The 22,276-nt window shown below is 36.3% G+C and overlaps 1 protein-coding gene across 1 annotated transcript in view; it reads left to right on the top strand.

The window, feature by feature from the left end:
- LOC135224214 (voltage-dependent calcium channel subunit alpha-2/delta-2-like) overlaps positions 1 to 22,276 on the top strand; it is a 199,734-nt gene that overhangs the window by 168,399 nt on the left and 9,059 nt on the right. Inside the window, 8 exon segments of the mRNA XM_064263073.1 lie at positions 4,594 to 4,732; positions 6,036 to 6,140; positions 7,405 to 7,504; positions 8,065 to 8,109; positions 8,829 to 8,990; positions 9,733 to 9,833; positions 10,999 to 11,155; positions 11,861 to 11,947. Coding sequence (XP_064119143.1) covers positions 4,594 to 4,732; positions 6,036 to 6,140; positions 7,405 to 7,504; positions 8,065 to 8,109; positions 8,829 to 8,990; positions 9,733 to 9,833; positions 10,999 to 11,155; positions 11,861 to 11,947 — 896 coding nt within the window.

The following is a 22,276-nucleotide window of genomic DNA, read 5'->3' as shown; positions in this document are numbered from 1 at the left end:
AATGGAGACATACCATGTTAAAACCCTTGGGGATCATGATCCATCTAGGAAGGATCCTATACCGCGATTTAGGGAAACAGGCAATTCCTTTTCTTTTTTTTCTTTTTTTTTTATTCTGACACATTCGATTCGAGCTTTCAATCGGCTTTGCTCCCCATTATTGAGCGAAGAATGACTGCCAGCAGCTTCCTGTTCACCGCCCCCCCCTCCCTCCACTAACAAAAGAACCTGTCTTGAGCGTAGATTTGCTTCCAGACTCCAATGTCTTTCTCGTTTCTTGACTTGGCCCTTTCGAGTGACTGAAACGATAGTTTGCCTGAGAGAATCTCACTTTGATTCCTAGAGGTGTTTTGTGACTGATGCTAATCTTGCAGGGGACACTGGCAGTAGCCTGAACTTCATTTGTTTATTGTTTGTGCTTAAGGACGTGTTTGGTTATAAAATGTATTCAGTGTTTATGCCTTGAATTATTGATTAGTCTATGGAAATGACCCTGCCAATGAAATATTCTTGCATTAATCATGTTTCATGGACAATGGTAGTTGAAATATTCAGATATGTTATTTAGCAGATTTTTCTTTTCCCGTTCCCGTTTCAGCATCTTCATGATTATTCGTTGATTTTCATTTTGCCTTTTGAAGTTCAAAGAGAGCCCTTGATCACAGTTGAGGTTACACTGTTTCCCCTTCATTTTTTAGAGAAATGAGTAGTCCTAGTTACATGCAGAACTAACAACAAAAAAAGAAATGCAAAGCACCGTAACAACACAGAAGGAGACAGTAATTACTTTCCAGACTTTCTATCTCTGTCTGAGCCTTCCCGGTCTACCTGACATTCAATCAGATTGCACGTTAACCAAAGAGGACATCACCTTGATTTACTTCTTTCGCCTTTAGTTTCTTCTAGGTAATCAATCGTATCTTAGAAGAAAAGAGGGGACATCACTCCCCAACCCCCCAACCCCCCTCTCTCTCTCTCTCTCTTTTTATTTCTTTCTCTCGTTCGCCCCAGCTTCATTTTTCCCCTCTGAAAGCGTCGACTCCAGCTTTTCTTCGGATCGCCTCTGGTCGTTGAAGGAGAGGTCGAGATAACGAAGCGTCCTTGAAAATTCACGATTGGAGATAAAGTTATAGTTACTGTCATATGTACTCGTCTGTATATATATATATATATATATATATATATATATATATATATTATATATATGTATTATATATATATATATATATATATTATAAATTAATATGATATGCATAAATATAAGAATAATAAAATTAAGAATATAGTACAGAACATGTTATATGATATAATCTTTATAATATATATATATAGTTATTCTATATACTATAGATATATATATTCACACCAGTTAGCATATATATATATATAATATATATTATATATTATATATATATAAATAATAATTATAGTAATATATATTATATATATATTATAATATATGAGTATTATATTATATCTCTATATAATAGGTATATGTTCTCAATATATATATAATACATATCCTTATACTATATATATATATTAATATTATATATCCATACATCATAATATTAACTATTATATACATACATACATATATATTAATATATAATATATATATACATTATATTATTGATATCTATATATATTATTATAAATTATAATATAATTATATATATATATATATTATATATTATATATATATTTTATATAACATATACATATTATAATAAACATGAATATATAAAATTAATAATATAATGTTATATATATATATATAAAATATGACAGTGTACCTTACGTAAGGCGTTAGTCAAAGGTTAAGCGATAGTCTGCGCGATTACAATACGCACTTCGAACAACATTCCTAAATTTGCGGAGTTGCTAAGCGCTAACCTTGAGCATCAACTCATACTAAATCGGTCATATTGACCCAAAAGACCACTTAGAATAGAACCACGCCCTTGAACGTCGCCGAAGAGAGGCCTCTGGGTGCATCATTTATCTCTGACCGAATTGCTCGAATTGTGTAATGAGGACAGGAGAGTGACATAGGTTCAATGAACGCAAAGCTTTCATCAGGTAACTCACCCACGTATATTTTTTTCGAGTGACTTGAAAAACCTTGTTTTTACTTCAGTATAGGCCTTTTTTCGCGTAACTAACGCCGGAGTACATTTTGCTACAAATCTGAGAAAGCGATCAAGCAATTCCTGTGTAGAGTAAGTAATTGCCATCCAGATTTAGCATATTATTCAAGAACATGAAAAAATGAGTGGCACTAATATTTGCGGTTTCCTCATTCTTCTGTACCACGAAGTCGAGCGGAAAAACCACACTTTTCGGTTTGTTGAAAAGTTTTGTGGATAGAAGTTTTTTTTCTTTTTTTAATTCCCATTACCAATTAAATCAGATAAATTACTAGTGTGTGTTCATTCTTAAACTGCCATTGTGTCGAATTAAATTATTCTGGTGTACCACAATAATTATATCAATAATGTGGGCGAGATTAGAAGAAATTGGAGTTAAAATGATGTATTTTTCATATAATTACCGATCACTAATACGAATCTCTTAGAGAGCACAAGTTTCAGTTTCAATATTAGAACCAAATTTGCGTCGCACGAATTCCGAATTGCGTGGGTGGTGTTGCAAGCACGCCGTCCTTGTGCCTGAAAGAACTTTCTCCAATGAATCAATATCCCTTCGCCTACAGAGCAGTGAGAGGCTGCGTGAGATCCATTTTATGGGTCAACAAACAGATTTTTTTAAAAGCGTAAATGGCAACGAAGAGATACTATGCATTCTTTTCAATTATAACTTGTTCTTTGCTGAAATTGATCTCAAGCACATCACTTCGATATGATACTCATTCCGAATACTTTTTAAAGTTAAATCAGTCATTAATATATGTTGTGAAATGTACCCGGCATAAATCTATCTATTTGTCAACATAGGAAGGAAAACTGCCCACTATTCTTTGCGTGAGATTGTTGGTCGTCTTTGAAGCAAAAACCAGAAAAAAAAAACTTTATTAACAAGACATGATTTTAGTTCTTTGAAAATTAAGCTTTTTCTTAACGATGACATATTCAATTGATGTAGTTGCATAAACGCTTTATAGATTTAATTTTTTTAACAATAGAGTCTAAAGAAAGACATGACTGCTCTTAAAGGAAGATGAGTCGATATTCCAACACAGCTAATTTTTTAAGTTTTTTCCAGTGACTTCAAAAACGTTAACCATTGAAAAACGGTTGGTGGTTCTAGATTCTGGATCTGGTAAAAGACAAACTTGAGTTACATACATTGGCAAAATATAAAAATGGCCAGTTTTCCTTTTACAAGCGTGTGACGTTTTAAGGAACAGCAGTTTAATAGATGGCGGATCCGGCTACATTCTCAAAAGTGTACCCAAAGAAATAAATCCCACGAGTCGATGGGAAGTCGATTGGCATCTCTCCTTCCATACGTGTCTGCTATTATCGGCCAACATAAACACCCACTTTCCTAGGCTTGAGGATGTGGCAACATGTTAGATATCAGACTTTTGAGTGGTTTAACGCACAAAATACTTGATGAAAATATGGTGACAATCTTAGATAGGCTTCGCGTTCTAGAAAAAGTATTGCCTTGTTTCTCACAGTCGCTATAAACTAACCGTGTGTCATCGCAAATGGATTCCGAGAATAGGAAGTTTGAATCTACGAGGAGCCGAGTATCGTTGCGGGTCATATTTCTAATATGTCTTTAACCACGTCGCTAATCCCTTGACCTACATAAATACAAGTAGCTCATTATTTGTTTTCTAACGAATTCATAGTTGATTCAGATTGACAGATCATGTTTATCCATCTAAGTGGAATTTGTCAGTGATAACATTTTGAAGTAAGTCCAATGCGATTCTCAACCACTTCTGTTTCTCTTCATCTAAAGGGGGATTCTAAAGTAGATCACATGCCCCGTTAAATTTTGTTTTCATTTTAATAAAGAAAATCTATGAAGCTGACACAGACCCCCATTCAAAAACGTCTGAATTAATTACAAGCGATTTTTGTTTTTCAAATGTTTTGAAATTAATTTTGTATAGTCTTGAACGTGGAATAACCAAGATTTTTCCCTAATACAGCAATACTAATAACCTAACGGAATTTGATTTGTTTCGTTTGATGTTTACTAACAAAGTGACTAACTTTTGGGTATACTGAATTTTGATCGGAGAAAACTCTCATGGCAGACTGCTGAGCTAACTGCGTGTTTTATAGTAGTTGAATAGCCGGGTTATATCAGTGGCCCTATAGTGAGTGATTGTTTTGGCTTTTAAAGGCGTATTGGTAAGACCCCGTTTTGAATTTATAGCCAGATTTTTATGATCAGCAATAAATTTTACCATACCCAGATTTTTATGATCGACAATAAATTTTACAGTTTGATTTTTGCATTAAAACCATTCCTATTTTTTTTTCTTTCTTTATTTTTCCTTATCAAAATTTTGACGCTTTGCTCTGAGAGTCCTCAAAGCAAGATGCTACCCAAGCTAAAAGTGACCTTTTTAAAGAAGGCTCAGTTATGCCTCCCTAAAATTCCAATCAGATCCAGAAATTTTGAACGGACTGGAGTGGTCCTCGACCCTCGACCAGGTCTTCAGGGAGAACTTCGAGAGGGACTCGACGCTCATGTGGCAGTACTTCGGGGCGCAGACGGGCTTCATGCGCGTCTACCCTGCTACCAGGTAGGCATGCCCACCGTCTTTTATTGTCCGCATATTTGTAATGTAACGAAACCTTTCTTTGCTAGGTACAGTTCAGGCCCGTACCCAGATTTTTTTATGGGGTGTGGGAGGGTCTTTTTTTTCCCACAACTGGACCTTTTCTTCTATAAATGCCATTGCATATATAGGTATATACTTGAAAATGTTATTTTGGTTATATTTAAGAAGAAAAATTGGGTATGCGGTTTATGTCCTGCTACCCGATTAGATGACACTCGAATTTATCTGACCACATTATCGTACCACTTTAAAATTATCGTTTTTCTACTAAAATCATTTACAAATATGGTGGCCTATATCATATTGCTATTATCACTCTTGTATGTCCTACTACTAAAGAATGATGTTAATGTTTTAATTAAAAAACTTATATAAAAAAAAAGACTTGCAAAAATAAACAAAAGATTGTTATTTACCACTTCGTAAGTACAGTTCAATGAAAATGATAGTCACAGAAAATATGGACTTCCAGAAATATGGGAAAACGAGTCGTTCGACGCCCCCCCCCCCCCCCCCCCTTCAACCCCTCGGTACAGCCTGCAGTTAAATTTAAAAATCCGACAGCACTCACTCATCTATCTGAAACTATAGTAGATTCACATCAACCGTGCATTTGAAGTCTAGGCCAGTCCCTGACGACGCTCCTGATTGGCTGTTGATGAGTCAATGACAGCTGGCAACTCTCAGTTTCTCTCGAGAGTTCACATGGGTAGGATCTATGTTCCACCTCTCCTGAGGGATACGTCTTTCAAAAGTATCCCTCGGGAGAGGTGGAACATACATCCTGCCTATGTGAACTCTCGAGAGAGAATGAGAGTTTCCAGCCCTCTCATTGGCTTATCCACACCCAATCAGGAGCGTCATAAGGGACTGGCCTAGACATCAATTGCACGGTTGATGTGAATCTACTAGAGTGCACTCGTGAAAATCGGCTGATGATAAATATGACTCGATTAAGGAAAGGTCACTTTGCAATATGGATAAGATTTTCAGTCGTTTTGATTGACACACATTTTATAAGAACCAAAGCCAATGGAACCAGGCAGCCTAATGCCCTTTCCTAGTTCAGTCATGAAAAAAATAAAGAAAAATGAAGGGGAAGATAAAAGAGTGGGGATTAATCACGAAGGAAGAAGCAGTACAGGAACAAAATGTCTATAGTTTCAAGTGTATTTTTCTAAAGGAAGGTTATTTATTAGTACTAGGCATGCTGATCAGCAGCAATAAAGGGAGTGCTCTAATGGAGGTGTTATTGTTTTTTCAGATGGAAAGTCCCCCCTAATCTGATCGACTTGTACGACGCTCGCATTCGGCCATGGTATGTGCAAGGATCCGTTCCGCCGAAGGATATGATCATTCTGATGGACAGGTATGTTGCTCAAGAAAAGAGGGCAGTAGGAAGCAGAGATTGTGGAATGACCTATATTCTTATGAGTGAGCTCATTAGGAGACTGCTTGTCGAACTGCTTTGAGTTTTCTGTAAAAGAAAACTATTGTCTGTCCTTCCACACTTTTTCTGTCCGCCCTCAGATCTTCAAAACTACTGAGGCGAGAGGGCTGGAAATCGGTATGTTGATCATCCACCCTCCAATCTCCAAACGTACCAAATCGCAGCCCTCAAGCCTCAATAGTTTTTCATTTAATTTAAGGTTAAACTTAGTCATGATCGTGCGTCTGGCACTCTATAGGTGTCAACAACACAGGCCACCACCGGGCGGTAGCTGAAAGTTTCATGAGCTTCGGCTGAGAGTTTCATGGGTAGTGACGAGAGTTTCAAAGAGATTATACGCTGTACAGAAAACTCGATTTTTTACTTGATTATAAATGCTTTAAATCTTGGCCATGTTTTGGTGTTGTGGATCCCAAATTTTTCTGAATTGTCTCTCTCTGATGGTCACAAAATTCCATATAGGCGAAAACAATTCTCTAATAAAATCTTTAATTAAGACAATATATGAAAAAATCTTGTCATAATATTCGTAACGGACTACTCGATTTCAAACATCATAACTGTCTATATCTTCACACGTAAGTCGTCAGTAAATTTGTTTTAATGATTAGGCTTTCCTCCATTATCTGTAGAGGGGCTGAAATAGCTCATTAAAATATTTTCATTTGGCGATATTTTAAAAGCATTTTGTTTTGACGGTCTTGAGCTAGACATGGCTGGATTTTAAAAATAATATCTTTTATAACTCTAATGTCAGTGTAAATCGCTGGCGGATTAAAGATGTTTAGGTAAGGCTGTTTTTTTCCGCCAGTATATTGCGAGTAAATATTGAAATTAAACCAGAATATCAACTAACTAATTCATTCAAACTTTAATTAACTTAGAGCACGGCATCCAACATGACTAGGGGATCTTCTCCCCCTCTCCCCCGCTTCTGAACCCCATTACGGTCGGCGTAAACATCGCGAATTTGTGCATTGTCACGGGGGTTGGGGAGGCTGTAAGTACTGTCAGTGGCTCTCATGTGGTGCCCTGTAGGCATTATTTAAGGTTCTTGCAGCGTCCCATTGACCTTTAACTGCAACCCCTGTTCCACTTTTCAGCCCTTTTCCCTGTCCCTTTCTGTTCCAGCGCTGAAAGACCTCGTAGATTTGAGGTTACAAAATCATTCTTTCCTTTTCAGAAGCGGCAGCGTTCACGGCCAAACGTTCTCCATCATGAAGTGGGCTGTTAAAACTCTCATCGACACATTAGGGGAAAACGATTTCGTAAATGTAGCAGCTGTGAGTATCAAGTTGAGGAGACAAACTTTCTGTTCTCTCTCTCTCTCTCTCTCTCTCTCTCTCTCTCTCTCTTTTTAAACTCATAGTTTGTTGGAGAGTACGTTTTTCCACTCTTCTTTTTTTTAAAATTTATTTAGAGTCGATAATAGGTAGAATATATTTTTCATAGCAATTGTTATTGCTAGTTTTGTTTTACCGCTTTTTGTTTATTTATTTATTTGTTATTTATTTATTTTTTGGTGCAGTATTCTTAAAAGGTCCTTTTCAAGCTCGTCAGCCTTTAGAACACAATTAAACTGGACGTAAAATTATATGAGGACGCAAGAACATGGGAATATTATACCGGTACGGAAGTGGACGTACAAAAAATGTAATTAAAGGAACTGTATGCAAGAAAGATGATAATTTTGTTATTATAATTTCATTCTTACATTTTGTCTTTTTAAAAAAACAGCATCGGGGGACGGGCAAATTGATAAAAAGGAAAAAATTGCGAGATTTTTCTTTTTATGTCGCAAGACTTTGATGAAAGGAAATGTCATTATTTCATTCCTTTCCAGTTCAACGACACAACTGAATGGGTGAACAACTGCACGTATTGCAAAGTAAGTCATTTTGCACACTTCTCATATGCTTTCAGGCTTATGTCAATGATAGTATACATAGCGTAATTTTATGAATAACACATGAATCAGTGGATGAAAAATTAAATACAAATCTTCTTAATGATAGTGTACATAGCGTAATTTTATGAATAACTCATGAATCACTGGATGAAGAATGAAATGAAAAGCATGTTGGTGATGGTGTACATAGCGTAATTTCATGAGTAACTCATGAATCAGTGGATGAAAAATTAAATACAAATCTTCTTAATGATAGTGTACATAGCGTAATTTTATTAATAACTCATGAATCACTGGATGAAGAATGAAATACAAGTCTTGTTAATGATGGTGTTCATAGCGTAATGTCATGAATAACTCATGAATCATAGGATGTAGAATGAAATGAAAAGCATGTTTATGATGATGCTCATAGTGTAATGTCATGAATAACTCATGAATCATAGGATGCAGAATGAAATGAAAAAGCATGTCAATGATGATATTCATATCGTAATGTCATGAATAACTCATGAATCATAGGATGTAGAATGAAATAAAAATCATGTTAATGATGGTGTTCATAGCGTAATGCCATGAATAACTCATGAATCATTGGATGAAGAATGAGATACAAATGAATTTACGAAGGCACGGTGGTCTTTTCAAAGACCGAATTCCTGTATGAGGAATATCAGTCGAAATCGGTACAATTTCAGGCTAACGAGACACGGCAGGAAAACAAGGACTGCTGTCAGCCGTTGGTGCAAGCGAGCACCAGGAACAAGAAGCTCCTTTACCGCGCCATTGACGATCTGGAGGACGGGGGGATGGCCAGTTATTCGGAGGCTCTGATCTTTGCTTACAAAGCCTTCAAAGAGGTAAGATGAGATAGCTGAAGAAGCCATTATTTATTAGTTAGTTTTGGTGGATTTTATTTCTCGAGTAATAAAAAAAATCCTATACACACACACGCACACACACACACACACACACACACACACACACACACATATATATATATATATATATATATATATATATATATATATATATCATACAGTGAAGCGCTTTAAATCACAAGGCTATCACGAGAGGTATAAGTTAACGCCGCCTCTCACCTATAAAATCCCTGTCGCGCTCAGGTATTCGTTGTATTTTAGAGTCGGCATCAACTCACCTCGACCTTGATAACTTTGTAGTGCTTTGGTCGCACGTAGCCATATTATGAGTCTTATCATATCACCGTGATTCATATATACGCATTAAGCTACAAATATCCCTTAATATCTAATTCGCTCTACCATGGAATTAGTAATTCATGTTCATATATGTTAACCAAACGGGAATTTTCTAGTTGATGACCATATATAGAATAATATATATATATATATATATATATATATATATATATATATATATATATATGGATGTATGTATTTGTGTGCGTTTGCGGTATATTCATACCTATGTATTTATGTAAATACGCAATTGCATATCTCAAACATTAACATTTTCTATATCCAAATAGTCCCTGATTCATTGTCTGAAGCAGATGCGTTGACATGTCCGAACAATAATATTTCTCTCTCTCTCTCTCTCTCTCTCTCTCTCTCTGCGCAGTTTGAGCGTACGCGGAAGGTGGGTGAAGGTGCCAACTGCCACAAGACCATCATGTTATTCAGTGACGGAGGAACTGAATGGCCGGAGGATGTGTTCAGAAGGTAAGCAGGCTACATTTCTCTTCAAGTATTAGTTCCTTGTTCGACGAGTTATTTACGTGTTCGCCTACCGATTCCGTAGTCCCGAGTTCGATTCCCCGCTCTGCCAACGTGGAATCAGAGGAATTTTTTTCTGGTGATGGGAAATTAATTTCTCGAAATAGCATGGATCGGATCCCACAATAAGCTGTAGGTCCCGTTGCTAGGTAACCAATTGGTTCCTAGCCATGTCAAAATATCTAATCCCTCGGGCCAGCCCTAGGAGAGCTGCTAATGAGCTCAGTGGTCCTGTTAAACTAAGATATAATACTTAACTTTTTATCATGTATTTATATATAGTCAGTAGTTTGGATTGCAGCTGCCCAGTGCACCCGACGAGCGCTACGCGCACGAAGACTCCATATGCTCGTATGAAAGCTTTGGTTCGTATGAGTATGTTAAGGAAAATATAAGTCTCTTTCTGATTTGTTATCACTTACTCGGGGAGTAAGCTTACAAACTCCTTTGTTGTTGTTGTTATCATTCTTGCTGTTGCTGTTCTTGTTTGTGGGGTGGAGGTAGGAAAGCTTAAAAAGGTCTGAAAAAGGTGTTTCGCGCTGAGCTAAAGATAGAGAAATTTTAGGACAGGATATTTATGATTTGTTTATTAGAATGAAAATGTAAATAAATAAATAACATGCATGTTAAACAGTATAGAAAAAAATATTTCTGATAAGATATAGCGTATTTATTTTAATTTTCGTTGGTGAAACAACGCTCTATTTGACCGTAGCTTTAAGTACGCGCCCGAGTTTGGTTCATTTTCATTAAACATTCAAGTATTAACGTCATAGCTAGAAATTAATGGTGCAGTAGGGTGTAATTAATTACAGTGTTCTGATCATTGTTTTAGGATCCAGATAGATAACAAGAGTAGACTGAAATGCAGAGTCTGGTGAAGATAAAAATTGTGAACGTAATTCGCTCAAGATTTTCACACAAAGTTTGGTCTATTGATTTTCGCACAACACGTGAATTTGAATCCTTTTTCAGTATGGTAGGTTTTAAGCAGGTACCTTTTTAGGTCTACAGCTATGCTCCACATCTGCTGATACCTCAGTAGGTGGTTCCAAAGGGTTACATATTTGACTCGTTTTATTTTATGTACTGAAACAGCTGACCCTTCCAGATATCTGGCTGACAACGACACCAAGAATGTGCGCGTCTTCACGTACGCAGTTGGCCCCCATCCAATTCCAACTGCCGTTTTGAAGCAAATGGCTTGCTCGACGGGTGGGCAATACTCGGTCATTACCACAAGCAGCAGCGTTAGAACCAAAATACAGGTACAGATTAGTACTGTTGGAATCAGATTAAGGTATAACAAATAGTAAATACTAGTATTGAAAAAAATATTGCATTAAATATCTTGCATTCAATTCTGGTAGAATTCATTGTAAATCTTGACGATAAGTTTGATTCGGTGTATAATCGAATGCCGAAGTTTACCAGAACATTTCTCGTTTATATGACTTAGAACATTATATCATTAAATCTCTAATAACTTGTTAATTGAATAGTAAAATCATAATTTATTTACCAAGCTATTATTTCATATATACTTTAAATAAAGGACCACCCGTTTCTAAATATCTACTACGATGGTTACATCTGATGGCAGATATGTTAAAACCTTGTTTCTTTGCTGTGAATGCCTCATATTTTATTAGACCTCTTTTCAGGTTCACAAAGCCCTAAAGCATCACGTAAAGACCAACTTGCAGGCGATGAAGGGATGTTGATTTGATTTTCAAGTGAAAATGATTAGATATTTATTCATAATTCTCACATTTTTTTTTTATTTTCCACATTTATTTAAGAATAAGTTTTAAAATCCATACTGAAATGGACCCCAAGATAGGAACCCTTATATGACCAAATGCGTCCTTCGCAGGACCCCAGGGTAGGAACCAATTTCTGTGATTAAAAGAATGTCCGTTGGAGGACACCAGGATAGGAACCATTTCTATGACTAAAAATGTCCCTTCCAGGAGTCGTACACAAGTTTGCAAACTCCGGCTCAGCCACTGAGGGGAAAGCATGGTGAACAGTACACAACTGCTTATACGAGTGCCGTGGTAATTTGAAAATCATTAGAACACCAACAACTTGTACCTACAGCAATCAGTCCATACTGCCTCCTGTTTCTCCTCCCTCTCTCTCCAAGTTCCGTCTCCTCGAAAGAGGAGAAATTTCAGGCAAAAGTCCTATTCCTTCCCCTCATAATCCCTTCTGATTATCTTTGACTGGGTATGGAAATCTCTCTCTCTCTCTCTCTCTCTCTCTCTCTCTCTCTCTCTCTCTCTCTCTCATCCAGGTGTTGTCATAAATATAATCTCCAAATGATCTGGCAACACAGAGACTTCACTGAATGAGGCAGCTACTATTACAATCCCTTTTTTTCCCCATCGTTATTTTTGCGTTCACGGCAGTGCGTTCATTTTTCAAGTTACTTCAGAACATTTAAAGAAAATTAAATTAAATTCTCGTGACGAGTGTCTAGGACGACTTATTCTTACAGCACTAATTACTGTATGCTAATTTTATCCTGAGGTCACTGAAGTTCTTGAAGGTTGCCAGACAATAATTGTTTTGGTCTCTCTCCTTTTCTTTACTCTTAATCTCCATTTTGGTCTCTCTTTTTTTTCTTATTCAGCAGTGTGATTCTGGACTCACATTTTTGTGCCTTTTTTCATATTTTGGTGACTAATTTTTTTTTTCATGAATGCCTTTAAAGCCATTGAGCGCAAAGCTACTGCATATTTTATTCTTACTTATTATTATTATTATTATTATTATTATTATTAACATTATTAATATTCATATACTAATAGTGTAGCTTCCAAGTCATTCTAAAGCGGTCTGTTTGACTAGGCTTTTCAATTCTAAATCTGCAGATAGTTGGCTAATCGGTGTGATGTGTGATGATGACTACTTCAGTAACTAACTTTGTGTAAACTATTATTTTCCTCTTTTCCTTTGTATGAAACATAACAGAAGACATTTTTCTGCCTCCACAAAGACTTAAGATAAAAAATCTTAAGAAGATAAAACTCAGGAGTTGCCTTTTATTTTTTCCAACGTGTTTAAGCAACTGCACATCTTTTCCAATCAAGCCGTTCTGTTTTATTAACAGCTTACTTTTGCTGTGTTTACATATCAAATATTATACTTTCTTTGGTCATAGCATTACGCTGCATAAATCAATGTTGTGATAGAATCCTTATTTTAATGTAGGATTGCAATAACTCTACCTCCAGCTTGGGTAAAAGGGATCCTTTATTAGCTTCAAACTTCTAGATGTTGACGTTGCTTTTCATAATTGTCTGAAACCTTGTTTTTCTTTTTTTTTCCAACGGCCGTTTCTGGGAAGATCTGAGTTTATTTTAAGTAATAATTGTCCATAATAGTTTTATGTCTCTCTCTCTCTCTCTCTCTCTCTCTCTCTCTCTCTCTCTCTCTCTCTCTCTCTCTAGATCTGAGTTGATCAAGTAATAATTTGTCATAATAATTGTCATAGTAGTTTTTATAGCTGAATCTCTCTCTCTCTCTCTCTCTCTCTCTCTCTCTCTCTCTCTCTCTCTCTCTCTCTCTCTCTCTCTCTCTCTACATCTGAGTTGATCAAGTAATAATTGTCAATATTATGGTTGCATCTCTCTCTCTCTCTCTCTCTCTCTCTCTTTTTGGTCGGATGACAAGTTAATAATTGTCAATAATCTTTTTTATAGCTAAACCGCCACCCCACTTCTCTAGGTCTGAGTTGATCAAGTAATAATTGTGAATAATTGTTTTATGGCTAAACCGCTCTTTTCTCTCTCTCTCTCTCTCTCTCTCTCTCTCTCTCTCTCTATCGAGTTGATCAAGTAATAATTGTCAATAATGTTTATAGCTAAAACCGCCACCCCACCCTTTTCTCTCTAGGTCTGATGGTTGATCAAGTAATAATTGGTGAATGAATTGTTTTATGGCTAAAACCGCTTCTTCTCTCTCTCCTCTCTCTCTCTCTCTCTCTCTCTCTCTCTCTCTCTAGATCTGAGTTGATCAAGTAATAACTGTCAATAATTGTTTTATAGCTAAAACCTCTCTCTCTCTCTCTGGATCTGAGTTGATCAAGTAATAATATCGATTATAATTTTATGGCTAAATCTCTCTCTCTCTCTCTCTCTCTCTCTCTCTCTCTCTCTCTCTCTCTCTCTAGATCTGAGTTGATCAAGTAATAATTTGTCATAATAATTCTCATAGTAGTTTTATAGCTGAATCTCTCTCTCTCTCTCTCTCTCTCTCTCTCTCTCTCTCTCTCTCTCTCTCTCTCTACATCTGAGTTGATTAAGTAATAATTGTCAATAATAGTTTTGATGGTTGCATCTCTCTCTCTCTCTCTCTCTCTCTCTCTCTAGATCTGAGTTGATCAAGTAATAATTGTCAATAACTGTTTTATAGCTAAACCGCCACCCCACCCCTTTTCTCTCTAGGTCTGAGTTGATCAAGTAATAATTGTGAATAATTGTTTTATGGCTAAACCGCTCTCCTCTCTCTCTCTCTCTCTCTCTCTCTCTCTCTCTCTCTCTCTCTAGATCTGAGTTGATCAAGTAATAACTGTCAATAAGAATTTCTTTTAATTTTATAGGCTCAAACCTCCATCTCTCTCTCTCCTCTTGGATCTGAGGTTATTTTTCAGTATAATTCGATTAAAATTTTACTTTTAAATCGGCTAAATTCTCTCTCTCGTCTCTCTCTCCCACTATCTCCCTCCTCCCTCCTCTCCCCCTCTCTCTCTCTCCACTCTCAATCTGAGTTAATCAAGTAATAATTGTCAAAAATAGTTTTATAGCTAAATTTGTATAGCTAAATCCCCCCAGAACCTCTCTCTCTCTCTCTCTCTCTCTCTCTCTCTCTCTCTCTCTCTCTCTCTCTCTCTCTCTCTCTCGCTACATCTGAATGGATCAAGTAATAATTGTCAATAACAGTTTTGTTGATTCAGATGATTATTGTCCACTTAAGGAGTCGACTGAGTCTTAAGAATAAGAATTTCTTCATTTGTTTTTGCAGTTTTCTCCTCCCTGTCTCATCCCCCTCCTTCCGTCGTTCTCCATTTCCTCGAAATAGTCTATTTGGCAAGTGACAGCATTTACGTCGCATTCTCCAGTCTCCATTGAAGCCTTAGCATGCAAATACTTATTCTAGTTGTTTTTAAATCACAAGCCAGATTGCTTCAAAACGGTTCATCACTCTCTTAAGTATTTATGACAGGAACAAATTTCAATCCTATTGTCTGACCTTTACGTTTTAAGTTGATTTTGTTACGGTTATCTGATGTCTTCCGTCATATTCAGTTCCTCTTCTCCATGACACCATTCCTTTCCGCCTTCATTTATTCCTCTCTCTCTCTGGTTCATCATTAATTTACTGATTACCTTTGCAATGAGAATAACGTGCTATACAGATCAATATTAGGAGTGGCAACAAAAAAAAGTGCTAGGAGTTTGGGATATTGCAATCCTTCTAGGGTGAAATGTTAGCAGTCAAAATGTGATAATATCCTGAACTGTACATTTTTGAAATAGCAGTTGCATGTGTGTAGCTAAATAAGTTTTGTAGTCATTTATTACCTAATCTTTGGAACATGAAAGCTGTTTCCCTTGTCTAGAATTCATTGTGATTGTCAGTCCACTCAAAATTTCCTTTCATTTAAAGCATCTGTCAATTCCCGTCCTTCTGCTGCTTTGATATGTCAAGATGAACAATAATCTTTATGTTCTCAGTCTCTCCTATTTTAAGCTTCTGACTCATCTGATGATATTCCTGGCCTTGTATTTGTGTTCTTCATTGTGTCCATGAAGCCAATTGTTTTTCACTAACGAGCTTTTCTGCTGAGCAGCATAGGAATATAGATTTATGTTCCTTCGCCGTGTACTTATGGTTTGAGTTCAGTTTTTGATTGTTGCTTCATTTCAGAGCATCCCGACTACCTGTTTCAATTGCTTATGTTTTCCTTTAGTCATAACTTGCTCTTCAGATATCAGATGAAATGAGAATTATGTTGTCATTTGTACTGATTTACTTTTAAATTTATCTTTTATTATTGCATCTTCATTAACTATATTTACTTATCGTTCTTTTTTTTATTTTTATTTCGTCATGCGTAGAAGCTACAGAAGATAATTGAGTCTAATATCTTTGGTTATTTCTAACTTACACAGGCAATTAAAAACTAATTGGTTCCCTCAGATTCAATTATGAGTTCCAATCCATTATTTATTTTCCCTAATATCTCTGTGATATTATTTTGCAGATGCTTCTAGTACCACTATGTACTTATGAACACTTTTCACCTTCCCTTTTTCCTCCAATGAAACGTTTCTGTGACGAGATTTCAATGTTCATAAATGTTTTCACTTTTTTTCTGTCTGCATCTTTTTTTTATAATTAATTACGAAAGTATTTTTAGACCCTCATTTTCTTAGGCTGTGGGCAAACCAAAGCAGTCTCTCAGATTCTCACCTGGTTCACTTTTTTGGATAAGAAGACAAGCTGAGAATCTTTGCTGAGATCTTTTATTTACTGATAATAATTCTTGATGCCTAGCATGACCTTCTCTCGCTCTGACTTCTTTTTTTTTCTTTGTCCTTTTTGAGTTTTCAGACTTTTGAAGCAGCTCAAAAGGCAATTTATAAATATATTATATATTATTATATAGCTTCTGGGTATTCTGTGTGTATGTCATGATTTGCACATTAAGTTTTTCCAACACATTTTTTCATAGGACTATTTGCAAGTGCTTGCAAGACCTGAGGCCCTCCCTCTAGCAGAGTCAATGATTACATTCTACCTCGATCGTGTGGTAAGAGATCCCTCTCCTCGGGACCTCGGCTTTGCACTCCCTCAGACGAATCTAGGGCTGTCCCATGTCGTAGCCTTCTGGTCATTTGGAATGAGTGACGTGACGAGATGTCCCTCCTACACCCCCTCCCCCCCCCCCCCCCCCCCCCCCCCCCCCCCCCCCCCCCCCCCCCCCCCCCCCCCCCCCCCCCTCCACAACCTCCACCCTCACCCCTTACCCCCATTCCTGTATCTTCCCCTTAGAGAAATGATTTAAAAATTTTATTTTAAATTTCAAAAAAAAATAATAATAACTTCTTATGTCAGTTAATTTTATTCCATCACCCCCAGCACTCATTTCAAATGTCCCCAAGATTTTGAGTTGATTAGAAGTGTGGAGATAAAAGTCATATAATGAGAAATATATCACTCGTTAGAAATCAACATCTCCTCTTGGAATTTCCATTATGTTCTGTTTTTATTTTATTTTTTTCCACAATTTACAAGAACTACTGACATGTCTCTCACAAATGCTGATGCCAGTTTTAGCAGAAATCAAGAGCTTAAGTACTTCATCATCTCTCAGTGAACCATAGTTTAAAAAAAAAAAAGTTGTCTCATTGTCCAATTAAATGTTTCTTGTCAAAATGCTTGAATACCTAAGTCTCTGGAAACGGCATCGGAATTTGAATTATAAACAAGAACCCAACTGCCATACCAAGTCTGAGGGTCTCATAGTCTATGTTTAGATTTCTAGAATAGGCCAACACAAGGAATTTAAGAATCTGGTACATAACCCTCCCTCACAGCAAGGTGATTTCCCAACGTTAGTGTCACTCATGGTTAAAACTTACATGGCACTTGTAACTAAGTTATATCTGAGACCGTTTTCTGTGCAAATGATGTTTGTTGAATATTAATGGTTAGTTAAAGGAATATATTGTGTAGATTCAAGCCATAGTTTGAAGTAGGTCTTAATTGCCATATATTGTCATCATGAGGATATTAAAGTAATATGATGCGAAATGTATAGCCACCGATGATAAAAGGTTGCCAAATGTCAAGTGTGCAAGATGGACAGAGAGGTTCTCACAGACACATTCGCAGGCTCTTCATTTGATTGCCACCCCATAAACAAATGGATAATTTAATGTTTCATATTGTATGCCACATCGCATTGTCTTGCTTGGCCCACTGATTACACTGCTAACTTTCACTATACCTGGTTCACTTAAGGTAGATTCTCGGATGAGCTGTATGCCTACGAGACGATTGTTTAGTGGCCGCTGATTGGCTGGTACCGGGAGGTAGGCAGCTCCCCGCCAATCAGCGCCCGCCAAACAAACGTCTCATAGGCATAGGGCTTACCCAAGAATCTACCTTAAGTGAACCAGTTATAGGACAGGGCTCAGTAAAGTAGTCTGGCCTTCCTGGAGTTATTATGCCTAGCATTTATTTGGAAAGCTGCTTGTGATGCCTCCAAATTCAATTCTATTTTCATGAAAAGATGACTCTGTGAGATGCCATTTTCGTACAGCCTGAAGTGATCATTTGCCTTGTTCCTCATTTAAAGGGCTCTTCTGATGAGATGTCTTCAACCATTCTGTTTCTTTTGTTGTGGTTACACAGCATGGGCGCCCGCACATCAGGGTAAGAGGGGGCACTTGCCCCCCCCCACCCCTGAATTCATGGAAAAATTTATATATATATATAAATTATATATGCTATATATATTATATATATATATATATATATATATATATTATATATTACATTTATTACATTTAACTACATCACTGTTTTCCTCTCATTTTACAATATATTTTTTTCAGTTTAAGTAAATGAAAGGTGTCATTATGTATTGTATAAGATTTGTATACAGTATATAACTACGTTGTTCTTGCCAGGAATATTTGAATTCAGCTGAACAGTACATGGAACTATGCAACATGGTAATTTTTCTTTATCGCATCTTGCTTATATATATATATATATAATTTGTCCCCTCTTGGAAAATATATATGCTGCGGGCGCCCATGTGTTACAGACAAAACTTCGTTTCTGAGAATTTTAATTTTGGTTTCAAGGTGTTAGTTTAGGCATTACATTGTAGCACGAAGCTACAATGTAATGCTTTCTTAAATCCTACATGACACTTCCGTTATTCACCCCAATGATTGCTTGCACAGCTAGGGATTGGCCACCTTTTTCAACTTGGGCAACATATTTTGGATCTTGTCGTATACCACCATTAATAATAAAATGGCAATTAAGACTTCTTTAATGTTTTTTAATGTTATATGACCACTGATATTACTTTGAAAAGTATTTATGTACCCCAAACGGAAATTAAAAATCCTGTTTTCCCTATATTTCTTTAAGGAAGTCTTTATATCAAGTTGAGTCGTCGTGGCAATCTGAAGATGAATTTACTCATTTAGGCCGAGTCCCGTTATATTTATTTTACAGTAACTTAGTACAGTAGACGGAATGTGATGCAAAGCAAGAAGAACTTTTGTACCAAATTCTTAGATTCTATTCAAATAGTGCTTGTCCGTGTTTGCTGAAATAGAAAGCATCGACACTTAGAGGAAAAAAACCGCATGAGAGGTTTCTCATCGTTTTCATTGGTTAGAATATCGGCTGCAGTAGGAGTTGTAGTGACTGAGTACAGAGAGTAAAAGCAATACTTTCACTGTGGAAAACATGAATCCCAGTATTTCCTTGGGACCTCTCCTAGATAGTGACCCCCAAGGGTTTTAAACTATTGAGTATCCACCTTTTGCGGTATGTTTAATGCAAGCCCGTTGGGGATGACCGTAAAAATATAAACAAAAGACTGTAAATATCTTAAAGAAAATGACCTCCAAGGAATGTGAGTCCTAGATAACGACCTCCAAAAACCCTAAGGGGTCACTGTCTAGGAAAGGTCCTTTCCTTATTACTGTGGACGATGTAGGAAAGGAACGATGCGTTGGCCATGGAAATTATTTGCCTGTTTCGTTAAGGCTTTTGTTGACACAGAAATAACACCATTCATTTTGGTTGATACGAAAATGCGCGGTCTTTGTTACGTGTAAATCTGGTGTGCTTGTTTCTTTGTTTTTGTAATTCAAGCAACCTAGGTGGTAGTGAAAGGGAAATGCGGAACTCTCAAGATGAAATAAGAGCGTCAATGATAATGGGTATATAACAAGAAGAAAATAGTAACACAAATTTCACCTTATGGGTCTTTTTCCCCCATTAATAAAACTAATCTTAAAATGCGCAGCATTCTAATCATGCTGTTCTTTTGTTCATGCTGGAATTAACGAATTTGGTTCTTGATAAGAGCGATCATAGTTTTTTTTCTATCTGCCTGACGTTAAAATGTAAATTATGGTCTCATTTCTGCGTTCGTTATCTTTTTCCCTTATTCTCATTCAATGACATTGCTGTTCCAAGAGATAACGTTCGAAATAACAAGACAAGGAGTTTGCTGTGCATTTCAAAGGTGAAACTCGACGAACGATACTGGTCAGGCCTTGTAATTCATTTCCTCAATTGGCTTCTTTATCTCAAGACTTCATCAGTATTTCGTAAAATGGGGACAGGAGCAGAAATAAATGACAATAGAAAACTTAATAGAATCAGAGACAAGTGCAATATTGAGGCATAAGATTCCAGACAGAACCAATGAGAGGTTACTGGTCTCCGTGAAGTAACTGCGATATGTGGTGAATTTGCCCGTGCTATGTGGCATCCGTTAATGAAGAGTAACTCCCTCAGCTCAGCAGAACACTGGCCAAAACAGTACCCGTAGAAAATAGATTTTTATTTTATTTTTTTTTTTTTGAGGAGTTAGCCGTTAAAAAAATCATTGTCGTTGTTTTTCCCTATTACTATCAATTCTATGCGTAATTTTGAATTGCTTTGCCTAAAATCTTATACTCTCTTATTGAGGACTTGAAATATCACTGCGGATGCAATAGTTTAGTCTCAGTTGATCGTAAGTTCAGTAAGCCCCACAACTCTTTACTGTATTTATTTATATAATTTTCAATTATATTATTGAAGTTGTTTATCTATGAAATGTAAAACTTTTCATCATCTGGTTAACATATGTTGTCAATAATCACGTGCTGTCTGCGATTACACTTTGCTTTTTATTTGTAGTACATCTTTTAAGAGGCAATTTAGGTATAGTTTCTTATCTTTATGAAATAGTTATTATTGTTTGGACTACATGAGGCAATTTCAGAAGGACCCACAAAATAACCCCAAAACATTCCTTTACGACCTCCTTGATACTTTTATGAACCTATTCTTTAGCACAGATAGTCGGAATATATATATATATGTATATATATATATATATATATATATATATATATATATATATATATATATATATATATATATATATATATATATATATATATATTATACATATGTTTAGCTACCTTATACTTAGTCATCTAAGAAATAATAAGTTAGTTGTATAAAAATTTAGACTATAGTTACTAGGTGATGCAGCTGTGACATCAGTTCATCTAGTTAGTAAAAGATGTTTTTGCATGGTTATTCGTTCATAGCTATGCAATGCTGAGTTTCCTAATGTATGGCGGTAGGCGCAACAGCCTTTTTCTTTTTTTAAAAAAAGCCTCCCTTTTTTTCAGGAGGATTCGAGTAGTTGATAGAAATCTGTTTATGGAAGTATGTCAAGTCTTGCTTTGTACGACTTTGCAATGGCTGCAGTGTTGAATCCAAGCCATAGTGAAAGCCTTTAAGTGAATGTTTTTGTCGTCAGGAAATTCTTTGCAGTCTTTAACGTAACTAATTGTTTTATTGTATTTGATGATGAATTTAAACTTCGGCTCCGTAAAAGCCTACAATACAACTTTCTGAAATCAGAATTTTGGATGTATTGCATACTGCGAACTGGAAGACTGTTACAAACAAATCAACTTCATTCGACAAATCTCAAAGAATTTAGAATTATGAATGTGATTTTTTTTTTGTCCGAAAATATTTCTTTTCTGCTTGTATAGGATAAATAGCTTATTAAAAAATAATACAGAAGTGGCATACCTTCCTGCCTGGAAAAATTGACAAAAACTATTTCAGTATTATTGTGGAACCTGGTCGAAATCCTCAAGATGCGAGCGCTCAGTTAATCGACAATTTGGGGCATAGAAAACACACACACACACTTACACACACACACACACACACACACACACAGGACCCTAAATTTGCTCCGTTAAGGACCTAACTTAAGAGAAGCGTTCAGCAGTGCAAATAACGACTTTGAATCTTGGTAAAAGCTTTTATTCGAAAGAAGGAAAGGATTTGCTAGTCCGAATGGAAACAGAATAGATTTAGGTTGTTCAGATGAAAATAGTGCTGTGAAATGCACCAATCACTGTATTTTTTTATGTCCCACTGTGGGGAAAGCCACTAAAACCCTACATTTGCTTCAGTTGTATTTGTTTTTGAGTGATTTGTACCTTCCACTCTTTATTCTTCCTATTCTTTGCTTCGAAGGATCATTTAAAAGTTGCAGTAATATACTGTTTTTTTTATGTCACTTCCTGCAGGTACGGAGC

Source organism: Macrobrachium nipponense, chromosome 20, assembly GCF_015104395.2.
Source record: "Macrobrachium nipponense isolate FS-2020 chromosome 20, ASM1510439v2, whole genome shotgun sequence".
NCBI classification, from domain to species: Eukaryota; Metazoa; Arthropoda; class Malacostraca; order Decapoda; family Palaemonidae; genus Macrobrachium; species Macrobrachium nipponense.
Note: the sequence above shows the minus strand (reverse complement) of the source record. Positions and strands in the feature narration are given on the sequence as shown.